This window comes from Dipodomys ordii, unplaced genomic scaffold (genome assembly GCF_000151885.1).
Source record: "Dipodomys ordii isolate 6190 unplaced genomic scaffold, Dord_2.0 Scaffold47, whole genome shotgun sequence".
Taxonomy (NCBI): Eukaryota; Metazoa; Chordata; class Mammalia; order Rodentia; family Heteromyidae; genus Dipodomys; species Dipodomys ordii.
In genome coordinates, this window is record NW_012267263.1 from 7197873 (window position 1) to 7220842 (window position 22970).

Below are 22970 nucleotides of genomic sequence, written 5' to 3' on the forward strand. Positions count from 1 at the left end.
CCTACCTTTCTCTTTTCTACACTGCTTAGGATTTGACTGCACTGGCCAAAGAGCTTCGAGCAGTAGAAGATGTGCGGCCACCTCACAAAGTGACAGACTACTCATCCTCCAGTGAAGAGTCAGGAACCACAGATGAGGAGGATGATGACGTGGAACAGGAAGGGGCTGATGAGTCCACCTCAGGAACAGAGGACACCAGAGCAGCGTCAGTCCTGGGTGTTTTAGGGAGGATGAGGCCTTTTTCCCTAAACCTGTCACATGAGTCTGTGACCATTGACGTGTAGTTTTGTTGGACTTGCAACACACAGGGCAGTTTTTGTATCTAATTCCCTTTTCTCTGTGTTTCTTTTCATTTAAAGATGTGACAGAAGGGAAATTTCAGTTTAGTGTAACTCTTTTAATTGACAAGAAGTACTCTATAAACTTAAACTGCAAGGAAATCCTTTTTGGAGTTCTAGAGCTAAACCTTTGCTTTCCTTGAAGAAATGCTATACGTGTATTTTCATCTGAACCTTGACTGAGAAGATGAAAAAATTTTCAACAGGATGTCCTCAACTTCTGGAAGTAGTGCCCTTCATGTCTGATTTTCCCTTCTTAGGTCATCTCTGAATTTGAGCAATGGTGAAACAGAATCTGTGAAAACCATGATAGTTCATGATGATGTTGAAAGTGAACCAGCTGTGACCCCTTCCAAGGAGGGCACTCTAATCGTCCGCCAGGTACCCATGTCTTCCTCCCGTTGTCAGAGGCTGAGCTTCTCCTGTAGTCATTAACCCACTTGCTCATTCACTCACTCATGCTGTTTCTACATCATCATCTGTTTTCATGTTAACAAGGCCCTAAAGGTAGTGTGTCTGGGGCTAGGGAGGCAGGTGTGTGCTGCATGCAACTAAGGTAGTCAGTAGTCTTCCACCCCACATTGCTGCTCCTCTGCATGCCTGCGGCAGCCCTCATTCAAGCACCACGCTAAGTCTCACAGTCTGTGTCTGAACAGTTGGAAAGTCACAGGGAGTCCTCTTCAGGCTCACAGAGTGAGGGCACAGATCTGGAGCCTGTGGTAAGCAGCCATAGAGGTTCTGCTGAGAGTACCCAACTCTCAGTGTCTGTGGAGCTGCAGCAGGAGCAAGTGAGGCAGGCAGGGCAGGTTTCATCCCAGTCCTATAGAGACTCTTGGCACAAAGGTCAGGAGGTCTCTCTTCTGTGTTAGTCTTCCCACTTGTTGAAGAATTAAATGTGTGCTACAAGATATATTCACTTTGGATCACTAGTTTTACAGCATTCTTAGCTTTGACTTCATCCAAGTGATAATGCTCCTCATTGAAATAGGACAGGGCACCGAGATGGCCTTTGGGACTTTGTCCTAAGCTTGTTTCATGCTAGGGCAGTGCATTTGGATGGAAAGTAGGTGGGAAAGACCAGGACTCGAAGAAGCCACAGGGTACTCTCTAGAATTTTACAAAGAAAGATTTACGAATGAAAATAAGGGATAATGGCCTGCAACCAGCTCGTGGCACCCATGACCAGGTGAAGCATGTCTTGCTTAAGTTGTGCGGCCACCAGATGCAGTACCTTGAATTCTGTTGGCTCAGTGCATTTTAGTGAGGAACTGTGAGCAATTTAGACTAGTTTCCATAACTTCTCCCTGGTAATTTAAGAGTTTGCAAAGTTACACAGCGCCTTAAACAAAGCAGTTATCTGTAGGGTTGGAGGCAATGTCAGCAGCGCTTGAGCGAGACCAGTATGCCTGTTTTTTCTACAGAGTACAGTTGACCAAAAGCGTGCCAGCCATCATGAGAGCAATGGCTTTGCCGGTCGCATTCACCTCTTGCCAGATCTCTTACAGCAAAGCCATTCCTCCTCCACTTCCTCCACCTCCTCCTCCCCATCCTCCAGCCAGCCGACACCCACCATGTCCCCACAGACACCCCAGGACAAGCTCACTGCTAATGAGGTATGTCTCACACCACAGCTGGCTGCTTTCCTGGGGTTAGACCGGCATTGCCTAGGAGCTAGTTTGCAAAGGAGCCCTTCCCAACGTCCTCTCCTTCCCTACCCCTGCTTTCTTCTGTCACCTACCCTCTTCCCAATCCCCCAAGTAACATGTTTCAGATCTGCATACAGACCTCTTAACCCTAGATGGATTTCCTTCCAAACTTGCTAGTTCACCATTTACTTTCTCTGGATAAGTGTAGTTGCATGGCTTTATTCAGTTTATTTTTCTAAATCTAAATGAAATGATTGCTGTGTTCTCAGATCCATTGTGTATTTGGCATGAAATTCTTGTAGATAATGTGAAATCTGCTTTTTCAATCTCTTTCTACAATAGTGAAGTATAGGAAAATTTGGTTATTCAGACTTGGGCCTACCTGCACAAACTTGACTTGGATATGGGAATCTCCTTCAAACAGGCCTGGATTTAGTGTTTTGTTTTCTTTTGTTTTTGTTTTTGTTTTTTTTTAGAGGGAGGAGTTTCCTGGTTGGTTATCTTGTTTATACCAACTCTTACAAAAGGGTTTCTTTCCAGGAAATTTAGCCATTCAGTTTTAAGAAGAGGCCAAAGGCTTTTGGGAGAAATCTAGGAAAATATTAAGCAAGGACTAAGATCTGAAATGTGCTTTTAATTCAGGTTTTGTATGGGAACTCCTGTGCATTTGTGGCATGGCTATGCCGTGTGGTTGAGTATTAGCTGGATGATTTTTTTGTTCTTTGAGTATGGTCATGTCCAAGAGCAGTGAGAGCCTGCCTTTAACACCCTGTACTTACACAGTGATCTGACTTCCCAGATGAGCCTTTAGTGTAATACCCAAGGAGTCAGAACTATAGCTTCAGCCAATTTTGTTAATGTAAACCCTTAACTGACTGCTGCTCCTACTTTGGTTTTCTCATAAGAAAGAATCAGAACAATCCGTTCCTAAGTTGTGCAAGTTGACTGCTTCCCCAGTTCAGCGTTAGATTGGCTATTGGTTGGGTCAGCCACTGGCTCATGAAGCAGAGGAATGCCTGTGAATTAGCACACAAGTCAGGTGGGGAGTTTAGGAGAGGGCTTGGGCAGAAGACATGGTGACTTTCAGGTGCCCATGATGAGTGAAATGGTACAGGACAAAAGTACTGGATCAGACATGTTCTTTTTTCCCCTGAGATATATACATTCCACTTATACTCACATTATTCCTTCTTATGTTTATATTTTACACTTTGCTCCATTTTACTATATTTTACTATAACCCTTAACTCACTAAACTGGCAAGTTTCTTTTTCCGTTTGTTTTGTTTTTAATCATCATTACATTTTCACTTAACAATTTGTTTCACTTTTTGTGTCTTTTTTTTTTGGTGTTAAGTTACATTATTAACCAAACACTAGTGCTCCTAAAAGATCCCAGAAGATACGCTTTACTTTGTCACTCGCACCTTTCACTTACAAGCCCATTGGGTATGGGTCTTAGGGTAATGCACCTAAACAGAGAGGAGCCAAAGCTCCTGGGGTTTTCTGGCAGAAAGCCCAAGTTAAAATAATAGAATAAAATTTCTGTCAGTATTCCAGTATAGATAAATTGGACTTTTGTAGGCAAGTAGATATAGTCAGAAGGTGATGAATTGAGGTGAAGAAATTTCAGCTTTCATTTAGGAATTTACATTATAATCATTTATTTTATTTTTGAAGAAATAACTAGGAGTCCAGAGTATAAGTTTATTGGTAGTTGGCAGCCTCAATGTCAGAAATTCACTTCTTTCTGGCAGAGGCTTGACTCTTCGAGTGACTGCAAGTGAAATGGCTGGTGGTGTGGCCATAGGGGTGCCACATAGAGACTCCCTGTGAAAATGATTTTGGGGAAAGATGCAGGAAGACCAGAGTTTGGATTGGGAATAGTATAGAAAAATGGATTGAAATGTTTTTAATGTTCACTTTTTAAATGTTATTTGTATTAATGAAATTGAAATTTACATTGCAGACTCAGTCCGCTAGTAGCACACTCCAGAAACACAAATCTTCCTCCTCCTTTACACCTTTTATAGACCCCAGATTACTACAAATTTCTCCATCTAGTGGAACAACAGTAACTTCTGTGGGTAAGTAACAGCAACGACAAGAAAGCAGGTGAAATAGGTCTTGGTTGGTCCCTTTACATAGTTCTTTCAGGTGGCTTAAGCATAGCTTGAAGGTTTTGCTAGGCACAAACCTCAAGTACAGAAGCCTCCTGTCCCACTTGTATTGCCTTATTTACAGTCGGCTACATAGTCAATTTCCATAAGCATTTCTTTCAGAATATTAGTTATAGTATATGAGTAGTTGCTTGTTGTATAGTGAAGAAGAGAGAAAGGAGTAGTACATGTGTACAGAAAATAATTTCAAATGTATTGTATTTCAGTAGGATTTTCCTGTGATGGAATGAGACCTGAAGCCATAAGGCAAGATCCTACCAGGAAGGGCTCAGTGGTCAATGTGAACCCTACCAACACTAGGCCACAGAGTGACACCCCCGAAATTCGTAAATATAAGAAGAGGTTTAACTCGGAGATTCTGTGTGCTGCCTTATGGGGTAGGTATTTACTGCCATTTATTTTTATTTGAAGGGAAGATTGTTACTTGTTTTTTAGAAAATAACCTTTGAATATTGGAGCGGTATTGGGGGGGGGCGCAAAGGCCAGTGAATCCTGTAATTCCCCTCCTGTGGCTAAGTGTGCATTAGTGGGATTGAGTGTACATGCTGTGCCTGGAGTCATCTCAGTAACTGGGCATTAGAAAGAATGATCAGGACTAGTTTCTTCATGTAAAGGGGAGCTATGAAAGGATGAAACAACACTTGGCCCATGTTTGGATGAAGTTCATTTAGATGCTTTGCTTTTTTTAAAAAAAATAATTTTGTTTTTGTTTTTGTTTTTCAGTCCATGGCCTTGAACTCAGGGTCTGGGCACTGTCCCTGAGCTTCTTTTGCCCAAGGCTAGCTCTCTACCATTTTAGCCACAGCTCCACTTCCAGGTTTTTTGGAAGTTTATTGGAAAGAAGAATATAACAGACTTTCCTGCTCTAGCTGGCTTCAAACCATGATCCTCAGGTGGCAGCCTCCTGAGTAGCTAGGATTATAGGTATGAGCCACCAGCACCTGGGCCAGATGCATTGCTTTAAACGTTAGATTTTTTTCCCCCCTTGTTTTCTGTGACTTGGGACTAGCATCTAAACAAGACTTAAAAAAACAGTTGCTGATCAAAAATTTGTAGGAGAAATGGTGGGACAAAGGGTGAACTAATTTAGCAGTGATACTCACTAGACACTGTGTTGGAAATGAACTATACAATTTGGGTGGGGAAGTGGGGTGGGAGGGAAAAAAACTGGGAGAAAATGAGGGAGGGGGTAACACTGTTCAAAAAGAAATGTACTCGTTACCTGACTTAGGTAACTATTACCCCTCTGTATATATCACCTTTATAATAAAAATTTTAAATAAAAATTGTAGTAAAAAAAATAATAAAAATAAAGGAACTAGAAATGGTTAAAAAAATCTATAGGAAGGACTGTTGACCTGCCTGTGTTTGTGCAGCATTTCAGAACTTAAGACAGTGTAAGAGGACATTCATGCACACAGGCATCACTGCCTTCTCAAATGCTGAAGCTTAACTTTCTGCTAGCCCTCGGCCTGTACTTGTCCTTATTTTGTATTCTAGCTCATGTTTTGTTTTTGTTTTTCACTGCCTTCAACACTATATTAACTGTTTTAACAAGAAAATAGTCTCTTACTCCTTTGTTATTATACATATAACTGAGCAGAATGCATGAGAGATCCATTGGTTTGAGTTCCGTGGTGCATGCTCCCCAAGTATATTCATTAAATATCAATGTCTGCCACATTCCCCACAGTGGTGAACCAGCTCTCCTCTCCTCACCACCAGGATACTCATGCATAGCCATTCTCTTCCTTTTGCATGTATGGAAATCTGTGATGTTGACATGAGGCCCTCAACTTCATCTTTTGAACATCAGTGTGTTCCTATTACTACTACTTTCATTGAAGAAGGAGCTCTGTCCTTCTCATCCATCTTTTTTACTTTAGTCTATCCTTGGCTTCTCTTTTGCCATGTTACTAAGCTCCTGTTTAGCTCCTCTCTTTCAAGGTTGCTGGAGCAGTTGTCAATACCTATTAGAAATATACCAACTTGTTTATCTTGTAATGTCAGGATTTCTGCCTTTGTGACAACTAAAGCATACTTTAAAGCCTGTGATGATCATGTCATAAGGATTTTTCTTTATTATCAACTAAGGTAAAGAATAGCTTTTTCAGGGATAAGGCCATTACATGTCAGCACCTGGTACAGCATCAACAGTGTTTTTTTCTCAGTAAATGTCAGTTGCCATCATTTCACAGAGTAGGGGTGCTCATCATTTTAGTTTATAGTAAAGGACTCAAATGGGAGTGTTTATATCCCCAAAAATTATTATATTACATTCAGTGTATAAATGTGTAGAGCATGTCAATTCTCTTTGTAGGTGGTGACCCATGTTTACCAGATGGCATTTTGTCCAGAATAGATTGGCTTGGTCAGAGTCTTACATTTCTCCAATGATTTAGGGGATTCTGGACAACCCCCCACCCCGCCCCGCCCCACTCCACCCCCACCCCGCTCTCTCTCACTATATATATGTATATATACACACACACATATATATACATATATACACACACACACACACACACACACACATATAAATACACACACACACTCTTGACTGGTTGCTTTTTGCTGTTTTTTTCTATGAACTAGAAGTTTTCTAAAACTTTTTTTTCTAAATAGCTTCTTTGATACTTTTAAGAAAATTGGGGAGTATTTCAATTCTGTATTTTTAAAAATGCAGTGAAACTACCTGGCACCAGTGGCTCATGCCTGTAGTCTTAACTACTAAGGAGGCTGAAATCAGAGAATCTTATTTCAAAGACAGCCTGGGTAAAAACATCTGTGAGACTCAGTCTCCAAAATAACTTAGAAGAAGTAAGGCTGGAGTTGGTAGTGTCAGCTATGAGCAAGAAAGTTTGAGTCCCTAAATTCAAGCCCTAGTACTGGCACAAAAAGGGGAGGGGGATGCAGTGCAACTTCCTCTTTTATCATCATGTAAAGACTAGTTAGAGAAATGACAACATTGAAAAATATTTCTATAAATTACTATCTTTGAGATACTCTTGGGTAGAAGCACTTCAGGAGTTGATTTTTTTTTTCTTTTTTTGTTTTGGATCTGGGCTCTGTCCTTGAATTATTGTGTTCAAGGCTAGCACTCTACTACTTGAGATACAACTCCACTTCTGTTTTTTTTTTTTTTTTTTTTAGTGGGGGGTGATACTTAATTGGAGATAGTCTCACAGACTTTCCTGTGTAGGCTGGCTTTGAACCACAGTCCTCAGATCTCAGCCTCCTGAGTAGCTAGGATTATAGGTGTGAGCCACTGGCACCTGACTAGGGATTGATTTTCTTAGACCACTATGATAGCACTCACTGATTTCCTCTTAAGTTAAAAATGAGTCTCTTTATAAGATTCAGACTCAAAAAAGTTAAAACCTTTACTATTGGAGCCATATCCATATTGGAGAAAATTCAGAATATGTTAGAGCTAGCATTATTTTGGAATTGTAAAGTCCACACAAAGGTTAGGTTAGTGCTTTGTACTGACTAAAAATGCTTGCATTAAGCATTCTTTTTTAATCATCTTAAATAACTAGTTTTTACTTTGTAAAGTGCTACATCATATATTTTCAATTACATATTTTTAAGAGTCTTGCTTCATGCCTAGGCTGGACTAAACTGCAGTCCTCCAGTCTGTATTTCTCTTTGCTCTGGAATGACAGATGTTTCCCTTAGCTTGGGATGACAGATGTGTGTGACCACACCTAGATGTTGATTAAGAATTTTTAACCTGGGCTGGCCTCCAACCACAATACCCTATTTTCTACCTACTAAGAAACTAGCTTTACAGACTTGAGATAGGAGTCTGTGTTGCTCAGATTGGCCTTGAATTTCCAGGGCTCAAGCCATCCCTTTACCTCAGCCTCGAAAATAGTTGGGGCTATAAACATACATTAATGTGCCTGGCTTACTACTTATTACTGGCACAATTTTTTTTGGTAATAGTTAAGTTTGAACTCAAGACCTTGTGCTTCTTAGACAAGTGTTCTACTGTTCTGTACTGGTTACTTTTTAGATAGGGTGTCATTTTCTGCTCAAGTGTGCCTGTATACTTCAGTTCACTTATTTTAGACTTTCCACAGTGGTTGGGATGGTAGTTGCACACTACCATGCCCAGTTTCTGTTGAGATGGAGTCCTGAAAACTTTTCTGTGCGGGATGGCTTGGAACTGCAGTCCTTCCAGTTTCAGCCACCTACAAAGCTAGAATGAAAGAGGAATGTACTGTACCCAGCTAAGAATTTCAAAGAACTTACCTTCTCTCGCTTGCCTCATACTACAATCCCTAGGCTTTCAACCTCCAAAATGGCTAGGTTGACTAGTATGAGCCACTGGTTGCCTGGCTTATTGTGTTTGTTTTTGTTTTTGTCAGTTGTGGGGCTTGAACTCTGGGCTTGGGCGCTGTCCCTCAGCTCTTCAGCTCAAGGCGAGTGTTCTACCGGTTGAGCCACAACACCAGTTCTGGTTTTCTGGTGGTTTATTGGAGATAAGAGTCTCACGGACTTTTTGCCAGGGCTGGCTTTGAACTGTGATCCTCAGATCTCAGCCTCCTGAGTAGCTATGATTACAGGCATGAACTACTGGCACCCAGCTGCTTATTGTGTTTTTAATGAGGTGTTTTTCCCCCCTGTTGGAATCAGTTACTTTGGCACATCATTTTGATCATGATTATTTTCTATTTATGTTCATTATGAATTATCTGCACTTAATATATTGCTTTGCCTACAGTATCATAATTTATCACTGAATTGAAATGGAATTGTAAAGCATTTGTTGTCAGCCTACATAGAATTTTTTGGATACAATTTTTCAATTTTTATAGGTTTTAGTAGCCTCTTAAAATAATCAGGAACAGGCAGTCCTAATGTAAGCATTAAAAATTTTATTTATTGCTAAGTTAAAAATTTATATGTCTTCAAATTATTTTGTAAGGGAGCCTTAATGTAGACATGTAAAATTTACAAATTAATATGTAGTCATAAAGAAAGTAGCAATTTTTACAAAAATGTAAATGAACATCTTTGTTTATCAGTTGTAAGGTAGTCAAGGTATAAACTAGAGTGAGAACAAAGGAAAGGAAAAGGAAGTGGCAGAAAGAAGAGGTATTACCTCTGGTGATAATTAGCTGACTTTCCTAAGTGGGAAAAACGGTTGCAGTAGAAGGCTGTACCAAATGGAAACACAGGGAAATTGTGGATTGTTTCTTAGATATGCTGGAGCTCAGGAGGGAATGTATGTCAGCACTCAGCAAGCAGCAGCAGCATCTTTGTAAGAAACTGAGAAGGGATAAAGAAACAGGAACTTGCTCTCTCCAGCAGAAGAATTGGAAAACCAGGGAAGTCTATGTGCAGAGTTTGGATGAGATACAGGGCAGGTCCCAGTATTTAAATATTCCTAAGAAGTGAAGATTGGGAGAACTGAATGCAATTGTATTGCTGATGGTGGAGACTGAATGATAAAAGCCAGATCATAAACTGATAAAGATTTATAGAGGGCTCTGTCTATAAATATAACATATTCCAATAGTTTGCCAATGAAGGTGAAGAAAACATGGAGAGACCATTGTAACAGAGAAACATTTGTTCAAGTATCTGTTGTGCCAAATAGGTGTAGGATATATAAAGCCACAAGATAAGTGAGTTTATAGCACAAGGAAACTGAGGAAAGGATGGATTGTGAAGGCAGTTGAAGGGATGAGGTGTCCGTTACATCTTATTCTTAAATAAAATTTTGTCTCTATCACTTCCATATACTGGTGCATTGCAAGTTTGGTTGCTTTAGCTTTCCAACTATTCTAAGAATTTCTTTTTCTGAGTTTCTAAGAAAACTTCTTTCCAAGTAAGGAATGTTATTCTTCCTTACAACATAGCTGCTTGCCAATTATAGCATAAAATTCAGGCCTTTCTGTGTCCTTGAAACAGGAGTGAATTTGCTAGTGGGCACAGAGAGCGGGCTGATGCTATTGGACAGAAGTGGACAAGGGAAGGTTTATCCTCTCATCAACAGAAGGAGATTTCAGCAAATGGATGTGCTTGAGGGCTTAAACGTCTTGGTGACTATTTCTGGTAAGTGTAAAGCAGAACTGTGACTTGGTTTACAAATATTCTAGAACCTGTTACCTCATTTTCTAATGTATTGGCTAAATTAAATACAGCAATATTAGTTTGCAGAAACCTGAGAGGAGAATGTGTCAGATAACCAATTTCTCCTATTACTAACATTTTGTATTAGTGGCACATTTGTGGTATATTATTTTAAGACACTATTAAAGTTTATGTTAGAGTTTACTCATTCTCTTAACTGTGTCAGATGGAAGGGATCTGCCATTATTTAGCAATAGTTCGATGCCCTAAAGCTTTCTATTTATCCTTCTTCCTGAGGTTCTAGGAACAATGATCACTTGTTGCCAAATTATCATATTCTTTTTCAGTATCTCCATATCTTTTTCGTATTCAAAAAGGTCATAAGTTGTATCATGCAGTGTATAAAGTTTGTATGACTATGAATCTGGATCATACAGTAATGTAGCCTTAGGTTTGTAGATTGGCTTCTTACCCAGAACATCTCGTGTGTGTGTGTGTGTGTGTGTGTGTGTGTGTGTGTGTGTGTGTGTGTGTGTGTGTGTGTGTGTGTGTGTGTGTGAATATGTGCGTCACAATTTTGGTTCCTTCCTGTCTTTTGGTGACTTAATACCTCATTCTTTTATATTTCTGAGTGATATTCCATTATATTAGACTTGGCAAATTACTTTTTAGGTACAACCTTAAAAGCATAATCCATGAGAAGAAACAGCTGAGTTGGAAATCAACTTATTGAAGGACATCTTGGTTGCTTTTAAGCTTTGTCAAGAACATATAAGTTTTTTTGAAGCTTTTTTTTTATGAACTAGCTTTTACCTCATATTTGACAAATGCTCAGGAACCCAACTAACTGGAGTATATGCTAAGACTGTTTGGTTTTGTAAGAAACTGCCAAACTATCTTTCAAAATGGCAGTATCATTTTGCATTCACAGGCAATAAATGAAAGTTTCTGGTTGTTCTCCATCTCCGTTAGCATTTTGTATTGTCACTGTTTTTGCATTTTAGCCATCCTATTAGTGTGGAGTCTTATTGTTTTGAGTTCCTTAATGATATATGAAAACTTGAGTGTCTTTTCATACATTTATTTGTCATCTGTATATTGCATTGGTAAAGTACCTTGCTTAGATCTTTAGCCTGTTTTCTAATTGGATTGCTGTTTTCTTATGTTTCAGTTTTAAGACTTTATTTTATTTAGAAGATTTTTAAGTATTTTATACATACTTTTTCCCTGTGACTTACTACTCATTTTCTTTACCAGTATCTTCTGGTATTTTAATGATTGCTTTTTTCTTTCATGGATTGTGGTATTTTTTTGTGTGTGTGTGAAAATACAGAGGGGTTACAATTACATGAGCAGGGTAATGAGTACATTTCTTATCAAGCATTGTTGCCTCCTTCTTTGTTTCCCCTTCCCATCCTTTCCCATCTCCCACCCCTGGCCAAAGTTGTAAAGTTCGTTTTTTGACATAGCAACTTATACATCTCATTGTGGCAGTGGGTCCACCTGTATCCCTATTTAAACGATTTGTTTTTTCCCTTCCCCTGGATTGTGTTTTTAACTACAAAGTTATTGCCGAATCTAAGGTCCACTTGGATTCTCTCTTCTCCCACCATACATCCCTCCCTTCGTTTGTGTTGTATGTTTACTAGGCATGTGTGTACATCATGTGCAAATTTGTGAGTGCTTGATCAAGTTGGGAGGGCTGACATCTTGAAAGTGTGGGGCCTTGTCCATGAAATGGAATGTTTCTTCATTTGTTCAGATGTTCTTTAGTATCTTTCATCAGTTTTGTTTTACTAAACTAGATCTTGAAAAGGGCTATTTGTTAAATTTATACCTGTTTAAGTGTTTTTAGTGATAATATAGTTGTGTGTACATGTGAGTAGATGTGTTGTGTGTGTGTGTGTGTGTGTGTGTGTGTGAAGGTGTGTTAATGTCAGTATTGGAGCTTGAACTCAGGGCCTTTCACTCTCTTAGCTTTTTGCTTAAGGCTGATAATCCACCACTTGAGCCACACCTCCACTTTTGGATTTTTTGCTTGTTAGTTGGAGATAAGAGTTAGAGGGATTTGTCTGCCCTGGCTGGCTTCCTGCTTTGATCCTCAAATCTAAGCTCTTGAGTAGCTAGGATTACAGGCATGAGCCACTGATGTCCAGTACAGAATTTGGTTTAGGAGTATGGCAGTAAACAGGGATAATACTTATTTCACAGTATTACATTATAACTGTTATTTCTGAAGTAAGTGTGAATTTATTATTCTTTCAAAACCTTCTCAACTTTGCCTATGCCCAATGATAGTTCTATAGGAGTTTCAAAAGTTCATCTGAAAAGCTTAAATTGAATTTCGGATAAAACCTATATAAAATAATTTCCTCAGGGTGAATAAAATTTACTATTTATAGAAGTTTCTTTGAAGAAATCTTTTTGTTGTACATGATTGTAAAATACTTATATTTATTTTGCTAGGCAAAAAGGATAAATTACGTGTTTACTATTTGTCCTGGTTACGAAATAAAATACTTCACAATGATCCAGAAGTTGAGAAGAAGCAAGGATGGACAACCGTAGGAGATTTGGAAGGATGTGTACACTATAAAGTTGGTATGTTATATTAGATTTTAAGTGATTTGTTTTTTCAGAGTTTAATAATGGTTTAGTTCATGATTCATGTGTTCTTTGAAATTTATAGTAATAATCTGTTTTTAAAACTCCTTGTGGTGACTCCTTTGTGGTGTTCTGTTTCTAAGGTGTCTTCTGACCTGAAGTCTCATTTAGGCAATGCCTCACTACACTTCTGAACTTACAAACAGCACAGAGTTGGATCTGTGTTCTCACTCTGTTCTTAGTCTTCTCTACATCTTTATCTCGTGAGAGTCTTTTCATCCTTTTATTACTTTATTTCAAATTATTTTCTCAGTGCTAGGATCAAACCCAGGACCCTGTACATCCTAGGCAAGCACTCTTTGAACACTCTTTGAACATCTCTAATCCTCCACTCCTTCTAAAAATTAGTTTCCATGCCTTTTGTGGCTCAAAGTAACCTTTTAAAGGAATCTCTGCCAAATAAACCAGCTGGCTTGATTCTTCCTTTATACTGCTTGTTCATTCTCTATTTGAAGGATGATGCATCCTGAGCAGTCACTGTAAGAACATTTGAGAATTTGGCCTGTAGAATTATGGCTTGTTGTTTTACACCAACTATACTGAACAGAACTACTGTGTTCTCTGATGAATGAGACTGGCTGGCTGGTCACTGTGACATGGCAACTGTGTTGTTTTTTTCTTGGAGCAAACCCAGTATCAATTGTTTATTATATGTGAGGGAGAAAAACTAGTACTAATGTTAGAGAAAATATTGGACGAAAGCTGAATTAAAGTTTTAGTGGAATGGTGATATATACTAGTAGTATTTGAAATACTTATATACCAAAGACTAATTGAAGATAGGGACCCATGAAATGTTGACTTTTGCTTGCATACTTCTTATGTATTTATGAAAGCACATACCATACTATAGTCTGTTCTTCTGCTTCCAAGAATATAATTCTTGACATTTTTCTTGTTTATGTAATATTAGTCCTGGTATATATTCTAGGTGTTAAATAGCCGCATGTTTAATAGCAGTTGCATTAGCATAGGTATACAGATGCAAAGCGTTTCCATCATTTCGCAGTGCTGGTTTAGTCAGCCTCTTATAATCCTTGATATCTTAATTTGTGATCCCATTTTCATTGTTAACAATGATAATAGGATCCACTACAATATTTGGAATACTTCTGAGTGATGCTGTAAAGTAATGCTATTTCTTTGGTATAGATTTTGAGGTGATTTTCTGTGCAGTGTGTTTGTGAAGTATTTTATTTGATGAGTTAGTGCTAAGGTCATCTACAACTAAATTTAATAAACAAACCAGTCAGTAACAAACCAGTCATAACATAAATGGATTATCCTGTAGGGAAACTGTACTTGTGATAAGGAGTATTAGGCTATGCTGAATTTTTCATAATTCAAACAATGTATCCCGGATATTTTCTGAATATAAGAGTAAGCAATATATTCATTAATTAAGTTTACTGTTGCCTCCAAGAACAGGAGACTATTTAAAAAATACTTAAATTGATTGAAGTTAAATAAATCTTAAAAATTTAGTTCCTTAGTGGTCCTAGAATATATTTTAAGTGTTCAATAGCAACAAGTGTTTAGGAGCTGTGTTGTATTAGCATACATATACAGCATTTCTATCATTTCAGAAAATTCTAAGCAGTGCTGGTTTGGCCAGCCTTTTATAATCCTTAGTGCCTTAATAATATCATTGATTTCTTGTTTTTGAGAGTGTGTATAATCTTAACAAAGAAAGCTATCAAGTCAACAAGTCTTTTCAAATATTTAAGTAATAGTATATTAGCTTGTATAGAGATGGGTAGGTATATGTGTAGGGTGGGTATATGTGTAGGGGAGCAGTAAGTCACATGTGGCCAAGGGTATATGAAACATCCAAAACTGCTATGGAAAGGAGGCAGGTGTTTTTTTTATGGTTAAAAATAGACTTGCTTTACTGCTTCTATTCTGGCTCCTAACTTCAGGTAAAATTCTAGAACTCAGTTATGGTCTACAGTAATACTGGATCTTGTGCATGGATAATTCGATTTCCTGGTAGAATTCAATACTCAGAACTCTTTTGATACAATCTTCTGTGTTCCTCAGTCTATGAAAGCCCCATGAAGACCCTAGATACTTCCTTTGTTATTCAGGAGCTTCTTGGCTCATCAGTCATGCCATTACCTTTTGAAGTAATATTGGGCCCTCGAGACAATAAAATACTTAGAATCTAAAAAGTTAGGAACATTAGTGAAAATATACATTGATAATATACAGAAGAACACTAGAATTGAACCTAGCACAGGATCAGGATCGGAAGATGGAAAATCATAGGTTATACATTGAAGATTGGTAAAAGAATGTACATGGCTTGATCTTGATCTGCATTTTTTTCCTTGCTCATTTCAGTGACTCAATATAAGGCTTTTTTTTTTTTGGTCAGTCATGGGTCTTGAACAATGGGCCTGAGTGCTGTCCCTGAGCTCTTCAGCTCAAGGCTAGTGCTCTACCATTTGAGCCACAGTGCCACTTGTGATTTTCTGATGGTTAAATTGGAGATAAGAGCCTCACGGACTTCCCTGCCCGGGCTGGCTTTGAACCATCCTCAGATCTCAGCCTACTAAGTAGCTAGGATTACAAGTGTGAGCCACCAGCACCTGGCTACAAGGCATATTTTTAAAGTTTGAAAAAGATAGATAAAGTTCTTTGTTGATACTGACATGCGTATCTTGCTTTTTATGTTTGTTTTTCAGTAAAATATGAAAGAATCAAATTTCTTGTAATTGCTTTGAAGAGTTCTGTGGAAGTCTATGCGTGGGCACCTAAGCCATATCACAAATTTATGGCCTTTAAGGTAACAACAGCAAGTGCATTTAAAGTAGTATTAACTGTGTAAGCTAAAAAGCCATAAGCTAGGGATTTAGTTTAAAAAGCCTGAAAAAATAAAATGAATAATATAATACACTATCTGTTAATACAGAATATAGTTTGGTCATAAGAGAGGCAATTTGTAACATAATAAGCTTAGCTGCTTCTCAAACCCATACTATAAAACATTACTTTAATCATCCATTAAAAAGCAGATATTCATATAAAGACATGAGTATGTATAAATAGCTCGATATATGATTGAAAAATATTCATCAGTTCAGTTCTAAGTAGAATACCTATTAAAAATTACAGCAGTTCTTAACATAAGAAATGGAAATGAATGAAGTTAAAATATATATAATACAGTCCTATTTTTCTTTAAATTAAAAAAAATGCCAGGTGCTAGTGATTTATGCCTACAATCCTAGCTTCTTGGAAGGCTGAGATCCAGCGGATCACAGTTTGAAGCCATCCTGGGCAGAAAGTTGGTGACACCATCTTCTAAATAACTAGACAAAAGCAGAATTGGAGGTGTGATTCAAGGGGTAGAGCACCATCCAAACAAGCCAGAGTGTGAGTCCCTGAGTTCAAACCCTACAACTGCCCCTAAATATGATGGCTTTGCCATTGTACATACAGTTTTAGGAAAATAAATGAATGAGCCTTTATAAAAAAAATTAGGACTGTTTTCTATTTGTGAGTTCCTATATACTCAATTACCTATATACTCAATTACCTATATGTCTCTGGGAATTATGTTTCTAAAGAATAGTGAATAAATTTTGTGGGGTTTTTTTAGTAAATTTAGCATTTTGAAAAAAGTTGTTTTTCGACACCCCTTTGAACTAGAAAATTATCAATATTTTTCATGCATATTTTTAATAATATAATTTAGTTTATACTAAATATAAGTTTATGAAATTCTTAATTAAAATTGGTATTGCTGTCATTAGGAATGAATTAATAATATCATTTCTGATATTAGACACAAAACCTTAAGAGTAGCTTCTGAACCATTATAGTGGCAAATAAGAAATTAAGACTTTTTCATACAGAATTACTTAAAACAATTTTGATTTGTTTGCTTGAAAGGGTAAATTTCAATATTTTGGAAAACTTATATTTTGAAGTTGGTTTTTCTTATTTTCCCCATGAAGCTGAATGAGTTAGGAAGTAAATACTAGTGTTTTTGAATAAAGATAATTCATTAAAATATTATAATGTATTTTGCAACCTAGTTCCTTTATATACCAAGAGCAGTACTAGTTGCTTTTATACATATCATCTTATTTAAACCTGTTTTGTTTCATCACCATTCCATTCCTGTGAGCTGTCAATACTGCTAATTAATAAAGACCTGAAGCTATTTAGCACAATACAGATCCAAAACTAGATCTTATTGTTTAGTGAGAAAATTAAAGTAAGGGATATCTATAGCTCTCCTAGTAACTGTGTAGACAGTTGGATCATATTCTCAGTATGTGACTCTTAGGACTTCTCATTCCAACACTGCTTTAGAATAGTCAAAAAATGTTCTGCAGGAAGTCTTCACTGTTTAATTTTTCATGTTTTCCTGGTCAAGAAAAACAACAGTATAGTAAGTGATAGCACTGATTCTTGGGCTAGGTAGGGGGATTTGGGACTTGATTTCTGGAAGAAATGTCTTCCAGATACTAATTATATATATACTAGCATAATAAAATCTTATTTTATAATTGGAATAACTCTTAGGCCTAGCTTCTCCAGTCTGAGCTGCTAGGACTAAGTTCTGCTTCATCTAATGCTCTGTCTTGATTACTTCTTTGTAGTCATTTGGAGAATTGGTACATAAGCCATTATTGGTGGATCTCACTGTTGAGGAAGGCCAGAGGTTGAAAGTGATCTATGGATCCTGTGCTGGATTCCATGCTGTTGATGTGGATTCAGGATCAGTCTATGACATATATCTACCAACACACGTAAGAAAGAACCCACACTCTATGGTTGGTTGACTGGCTTCACTTTGTTTTGACTTTTCCTTTACTCTGCTTAGTGAACTAACACAAGCAGGGTTTCCTTATTTCCCCAGGTTTGGGGGTGAGTATTTAAATGAAGTATCATTTTCAGTAGCTCCATGCTGTAAGGCAGGTGGAAATCTACCTTCCTGGCACTGTGAAGCCTTCCTAAAGTCATCTCATCTTTGCTTTGACTAACATGGGATGGGTTTGGGGCAGTTGCTTATAGTCCAGAGCACCTCTGAGTTGGGAATGCTTCTCAAATGGAGCCTACCATCCAAATATGTCTCAAGAGTCTCAGAAAATATGAGTCAATACATAACCTGGAATGGTAGACTTGTGGGTATATGTCACATGGATTTTCTAAAATATTATTTCCTATGGTACAGTCTTAGCACTTTCACAGGGCTGGAAATAGCTATAAACATGCTCCCCTGCACTCTGTTCCTCTTCTCTAGATCCAATGTAGCATTAAACCCCATGCAATCATTATCCTCCCCAACACGGATGGGATGGAGCTTCTAGTATGCTATGAAGATGAGGGGGTTTATGTGAACACATATGGAAGGATCACGAAGGACGTGGTTTTACAGTGGGGAGAGATGCCAACATCTGTAGGTATGTATTGAAGGATGAGGCAGCATTTGTAAGCCTTCTCTTAAGACTGCATCTAGTTTTTGTACTTATTCATTAATTCATCTGTTGGTTCATTTATTTGGAGAATTGAATTCAGGGCCCAGCACATGAAGGCAAGGGCTCTACTACTTAAGCCACACCCCAACCCTTTTGTTTATATTTTATTTTTGAGATAGAATCTAACATTGCTAGGCTAGATCTGAACTCCCAATCCTTCTGCCTTGTCTCAAGTAGCTAGAGATTACTGATGCATACCAACTATGCCCAACAGTCATACTAATTTTACATGTTCAAACCTTTTGAGCAGAATGATTGGCAATCTATTGATGGTGGAAAGTTACATTGTAGGAATAAAGGGTGATGGCGGTATCATAGATGCATTTAGAACAAAATCTAAGTTATTACTATAGACTTAAAAACTATATTATTCCTATCTCTCATTCAATCCTTAAGACATCCAAAGAAAATAGGGCAGATTTGTTTTTTTGTTGTTGTTGTTTCTGTTTTTCTTTGTGTGCCTGCATTTGAACTGAGGGACTTGAACTCAGAACCTCATTCTCTCACTTAGCTTTCTTGCATATTGGCTGGCTTCAAATAACAGTCTTCCAGATCTTACCCTCCCCAGTAGCTGGGAGTGGGTTGCAGGTGTAAACCCACTGGCATCTGGCAGGGTAGACATTTTAAGACTGATTTGTGAAAAGAAAGGAGAGGCAAAGATTGGGATATGATTTGCTGCAGGACAGAGCCACTGCTAGAAGCAATCTTGTATCAGGAACAGAGGCTCATATTTGAAGTCTTCATGGCTTTGTGTTTAAATCTCAAAGCAATTTTAGTTTTATTGTAGATAAGTCCCTATCGTTTTCCTCATTTCTTGCCCCCTACCTTCTCTCATGGCTGGATTGATGGGAACATGTGCACCAGACTCTATACAAAGCTACAACTCTTGTTTTTTTTGTTAAATGGGGGGTTTATTTCAATTTTATTGGTCTTGTTTTTAGATAATGTTATAAATTGAACCCAGGTTTTGTGCTTGAGGTAGGTAAGCAGTTCGTCACTGACCTGATTCCAGCTCTGAGGCAGGCTACTTAAAAACAAAAATCACTGAATTCTGGGTATTTAGGTAAATGTTTTTGCATGTATAAGCAACTTCTTTTCAAGACTGGTTCCTCACCTTAATGGTTTGTGTTTTTCCCTTCCCCTAAAGCATATATTCGATCCAATCAGACAATGGGCTGGGGAGAAAAGGCCATAGAGATCCGATCTGTGGAAACTGGTCACTTGGATGGTGTGTTTATGCACAAAAGGGCTCAAAGACTAAAATTCTTATGTGAACGCAATGACAAGGTAATGTTTCCTTATGATTTCTTTTTAGTTACTACTATCTTTTAGGAATGGGGTATTTTTTGTTGACTTTGATCATGTATTCCCCTAGTTTAGTAGATTCTGAAATAAATTAAGGAACTTTTTAGATTGTCTTTATAGGCATATTTGTAGGGACTGATTGGAATTCCAGAAAGGTACCCCGTGGTCTGCTAACTACCATTTCTTCTCTTGCTTTTGCAGGTGTTTTTTGCCTCTGTTCGGTCTGGTGGCAGCAGTCAGGTTTATTTCATGACCTTAGGCAGGACTTCTCTTCTGAGCTGGTAGAAGCAGTGTGGTCCAGGGATTGTTGATCTCCAGAGTCTTCAAGATCCTGAGAACTTGGAATTCCTTGCAACTGGAGCTCAGAGCTGCACCGGTGCAGCCAAGACAGCTGTGTGTGCAAGCCTCGTGTATTGGCTCCTCTCTCTCCCTTCCTTCCCACTTTTTTTTTTTTTTGCCAATTTCTCTTTTTTCCTTACTCAAAAATAAATCAAGGCTGCATTGCAGCTGGTGCTGTTCAGATTCTACCATCGGTGCTAGAAGTGTTTGGGGTTGAGCATCAGGCCAGAAAGAACACCTTACCTGCAGCTCCAGAATTCCTTGTCTCTGAGTGACTCTGTCCTGTTGGGTGTCTGAAGGTGGCGACAATGAACATGCCATCGGTTTTGTTGGCGATGGGCACAAGGAGGTGAAGCGTGGTGGCGAGAGGAGCAGTTGGCTAAAGGAGAGAGCAGATTAATATAGTAACATTAACAATGTATTTAATTGACATTTCTTTTTTGTAATGTGACAATATGTGGAGAAAGAAGAAGGTGCAGGTTTAAGAAGTTAATATTTATAAAATGTGAAAGACACACTTAACTAGGATAACTTTTTTTGTGGGCGGGATTGGGGTGGGGTGGGTTAAAGGGTCCCATTTTGTTGCTTTGGATTTTTGGGGGGACCGATGATGTCCTGGCCAACAACTCAGTCATTTTTCTGTGTACCAAGTTTTACCTAAATCATGTGCAGATGGTTCTAAGAAAAGAAAAAGAAAATGTGTGCATTTTGTATAATGACCAGAACTTTGTTGTGTGACAGTATTAGCACTGCCTCAGTTAAAGGTTTAATTTTTGTTTAAACCTAGAAGTGCAACAACAGTTTTACCACAGTCTGCGCTTGCAGAAGAAAGAAAAATTCAACCTACATGTTTATTATTATTTTTTGCCTACCTCATTGTTTTTAATGCATTGAGAGGTGATTTTAGTTTATGTTTTGGGAAGAACACCTTACTGTTTAATTTAATACCAAAACTATCCAATTGGAGTTTGACTGTTATTTTTGTCACAAGTTTAAGCAGGCACAACAAAAACTGTCCATGAAGGTGGAAAGGGCCTTGTGGCTGTTGCAATTTGCTTTCTAAGTGTAGAAGGCAGAACGCTTCATTTTCACCAGACTCACCATTAGTGGTTGATGGTCAGCTGTTGCCACCAACACATGTGATCTCATTGCTCTCATTGGGGTTGGAAGCAGACGGTGGTCAGGTTAGAGTAGTCACACAAAACTGTCAGTGTTGCAGGAACCTTTTCTTGGGGGTGAGGGTATGTCCCTTTTCTAAAATGCAATGCACTAAAACTATTTTAAGAATGTAGTTAATTCTACTTATTCGTAAAGATGACATCTTCCTGTGTTCTAGGTGTAATTTCAGAGCCCTGGCTTTTCTTGTTTTATCACTTGCTCTCGTTCTCTGTTTTTTAAACTAATTTTACTTTATGAATATGTTCGTGACATTTGTAATAAATGTCTTGAGTAATAATTTTTTCCTGGCTTCCTGGTCATCACTCCATTTGAAGGATGCTAATGTCTCGGCAAAGAAGCAGCACACGGTCATGGCTTTGTTCTCTTGCTTTACCTTGTTGTGCTCTGAGTGGAAATCCTGTGTCACAGCGCTGTGAACGCCATTCCCCCAGACAGAAGCTTGGTGTTCTCTAGGCTTCATTTGCCTGCATGGTTAATTTTCTTTTATAACTGTGGATGGGGGTTTTCTTCTACCCCCTTCCTCAAATGTAAATTATCTGCATTTATTTGCCAAGCTTTAGCCTAAGCAAGCCTGTATTATTGGTATCCCTTCTGCAGCTGGTCATTTTCTTCCTCCTGAGACAGCATTGCTAAAGGCTCTCCTTTGAGCTACAAAACATCTAATAAATAATACATAAAATGTGAAAAATATGAATGCTGAAAAACAATCACTGAATATATGTTCACAAAGACAAGTTAAGCTGAGAAAACCTTACTCTGTTTTGGAGGGTCAATGAGATGAGAGTGTTTTTTTCATCAGGTATGATTTTGGAGTGGTACTAATGGCTAAATAATAGTCTACTGGTTGGTGGTTAAAGGTTGAAGAGTTAATCCAGCTGTCAACTGGCATAGAGCAGATTTTAGTCACCAAAGGACTTCAGTCAGAGTCAAATTTGTGCTGGCAGTCTACTATCTGTGGCTAACCTTTTCATCAGATGGTGTGAATGCACGTATCAGAAGGAGACTGAACTACTCAGGTAATTGTGGCCCCAGCTCTAGGGACATTTAAAAGGTGGGCAGATGATGAAACACCAAACAGTTGTAAGTAGTAAGTATCAAAGAAGATGGTGTCATGGTCCATTATCCACAGATCGGAAGCTCTGTGTAAGTGAAGTGCTGTCCTGCAAATAATGCCAACATCCCATTGAAAATGTAAGTAACTAGAACTTGTGGTTCAAGTCACAGCTGTGGCTGCCCCAGGTCCACAGGCTAGGGATCTCAGTGGCCACTGTCCTGGTGCTGAAACAGGATCCTTTGTCCTCGTGGATGAGTTCCTGGCATTCCTTTCTTTGATGTCTAGTTCTTCCCATCTTAACCATATTACCACCTTATAAACCAGGTTGAGATTAAGTTGCAGCAGTGAGGCTTCTCTGTGAAAGATAATGAGCTGTTGAGATTTCCCATTCTTGTAGGACAGGACTGTTTTTTCCCTTTGCTACATTACAGTGATTTCTCCACAGAACTGTAGAGTGGGAGAATTACAAAAGACAACAGTTTCAGGATGATGCCACCTTTGAACTATTGGGGAAGTACTCTTCTACACAGAAACAGCCCACTCTGTACTAAGTACAGAGTTTTCTATCATGCACATTTTATGTTGGAGGAAATATTTATAAAGATGGATTTATTACACTAATGGTTTATTTTAAAATAATTTTTATGGGTTAGGTTTTGCCTTTAGTTTTAGCACACTTAAATGGTG

At 38.3% G+C, this 22970-nt stretch overlaps 1 protein-coding gene across 15 annotated transcripts in view; it reads left to right on the top strand.

The window, feature by feature from the left end:
• Map4k4 (mitogen-activated protein kinase kinase kinase kinase 4) overlaps positions 1-21510 on the top strand; it is a 167876-nt gene extending 146366 nt beyond the window's left edge. For 8 of the 15 annotated variants that reach the window (XM_013019811.1, XM_013019801.1, XM_013019802.1 and 5 more), the window contains 11 exons: positions 30-205; positions 599-719; positions 3953-4070; positions 4370-4540; positions 10089-10232; positions 12717-12851; positions 15602-15702; positions 17528-17677; positions 18172-18331; positions 19554-19693; positions 19913-21510. In XM_013019811.1, the coding sequence (XP_012875265.1) occupies positions 30-205; positions 599-719; positions 3953-4070; positions 4370-4540; positions 10089-10232; positions 12717-12851; positions 15602-15702; positions 17528-17677; positions 18172-18331; positions 19554-19693; positions 19913-19996 (1500 nt within the window). In that variant the 3' untranslated portion in view covers positions 19997-21510. Of the gene's footprint in view, positions 1-29; positions 206-598; positions 720-1759; positions 1952-3952; positions 4071-4369; positions 4541-10088; positions 10233-12716; positions 12852-15601; positions 15703-17527; positions 17678-18171; positions 18332-19553; positions 19694-19912 lie in introns of all 15 variants that reach the window. The other 7 variants (XM_013019796.1, XM_013019798.1, XM_013019797.1 and 4 more) reach the window with 1 other exon arrangement.
• Positions 21511-22970: the final 1460 nt, after the last annotated feature.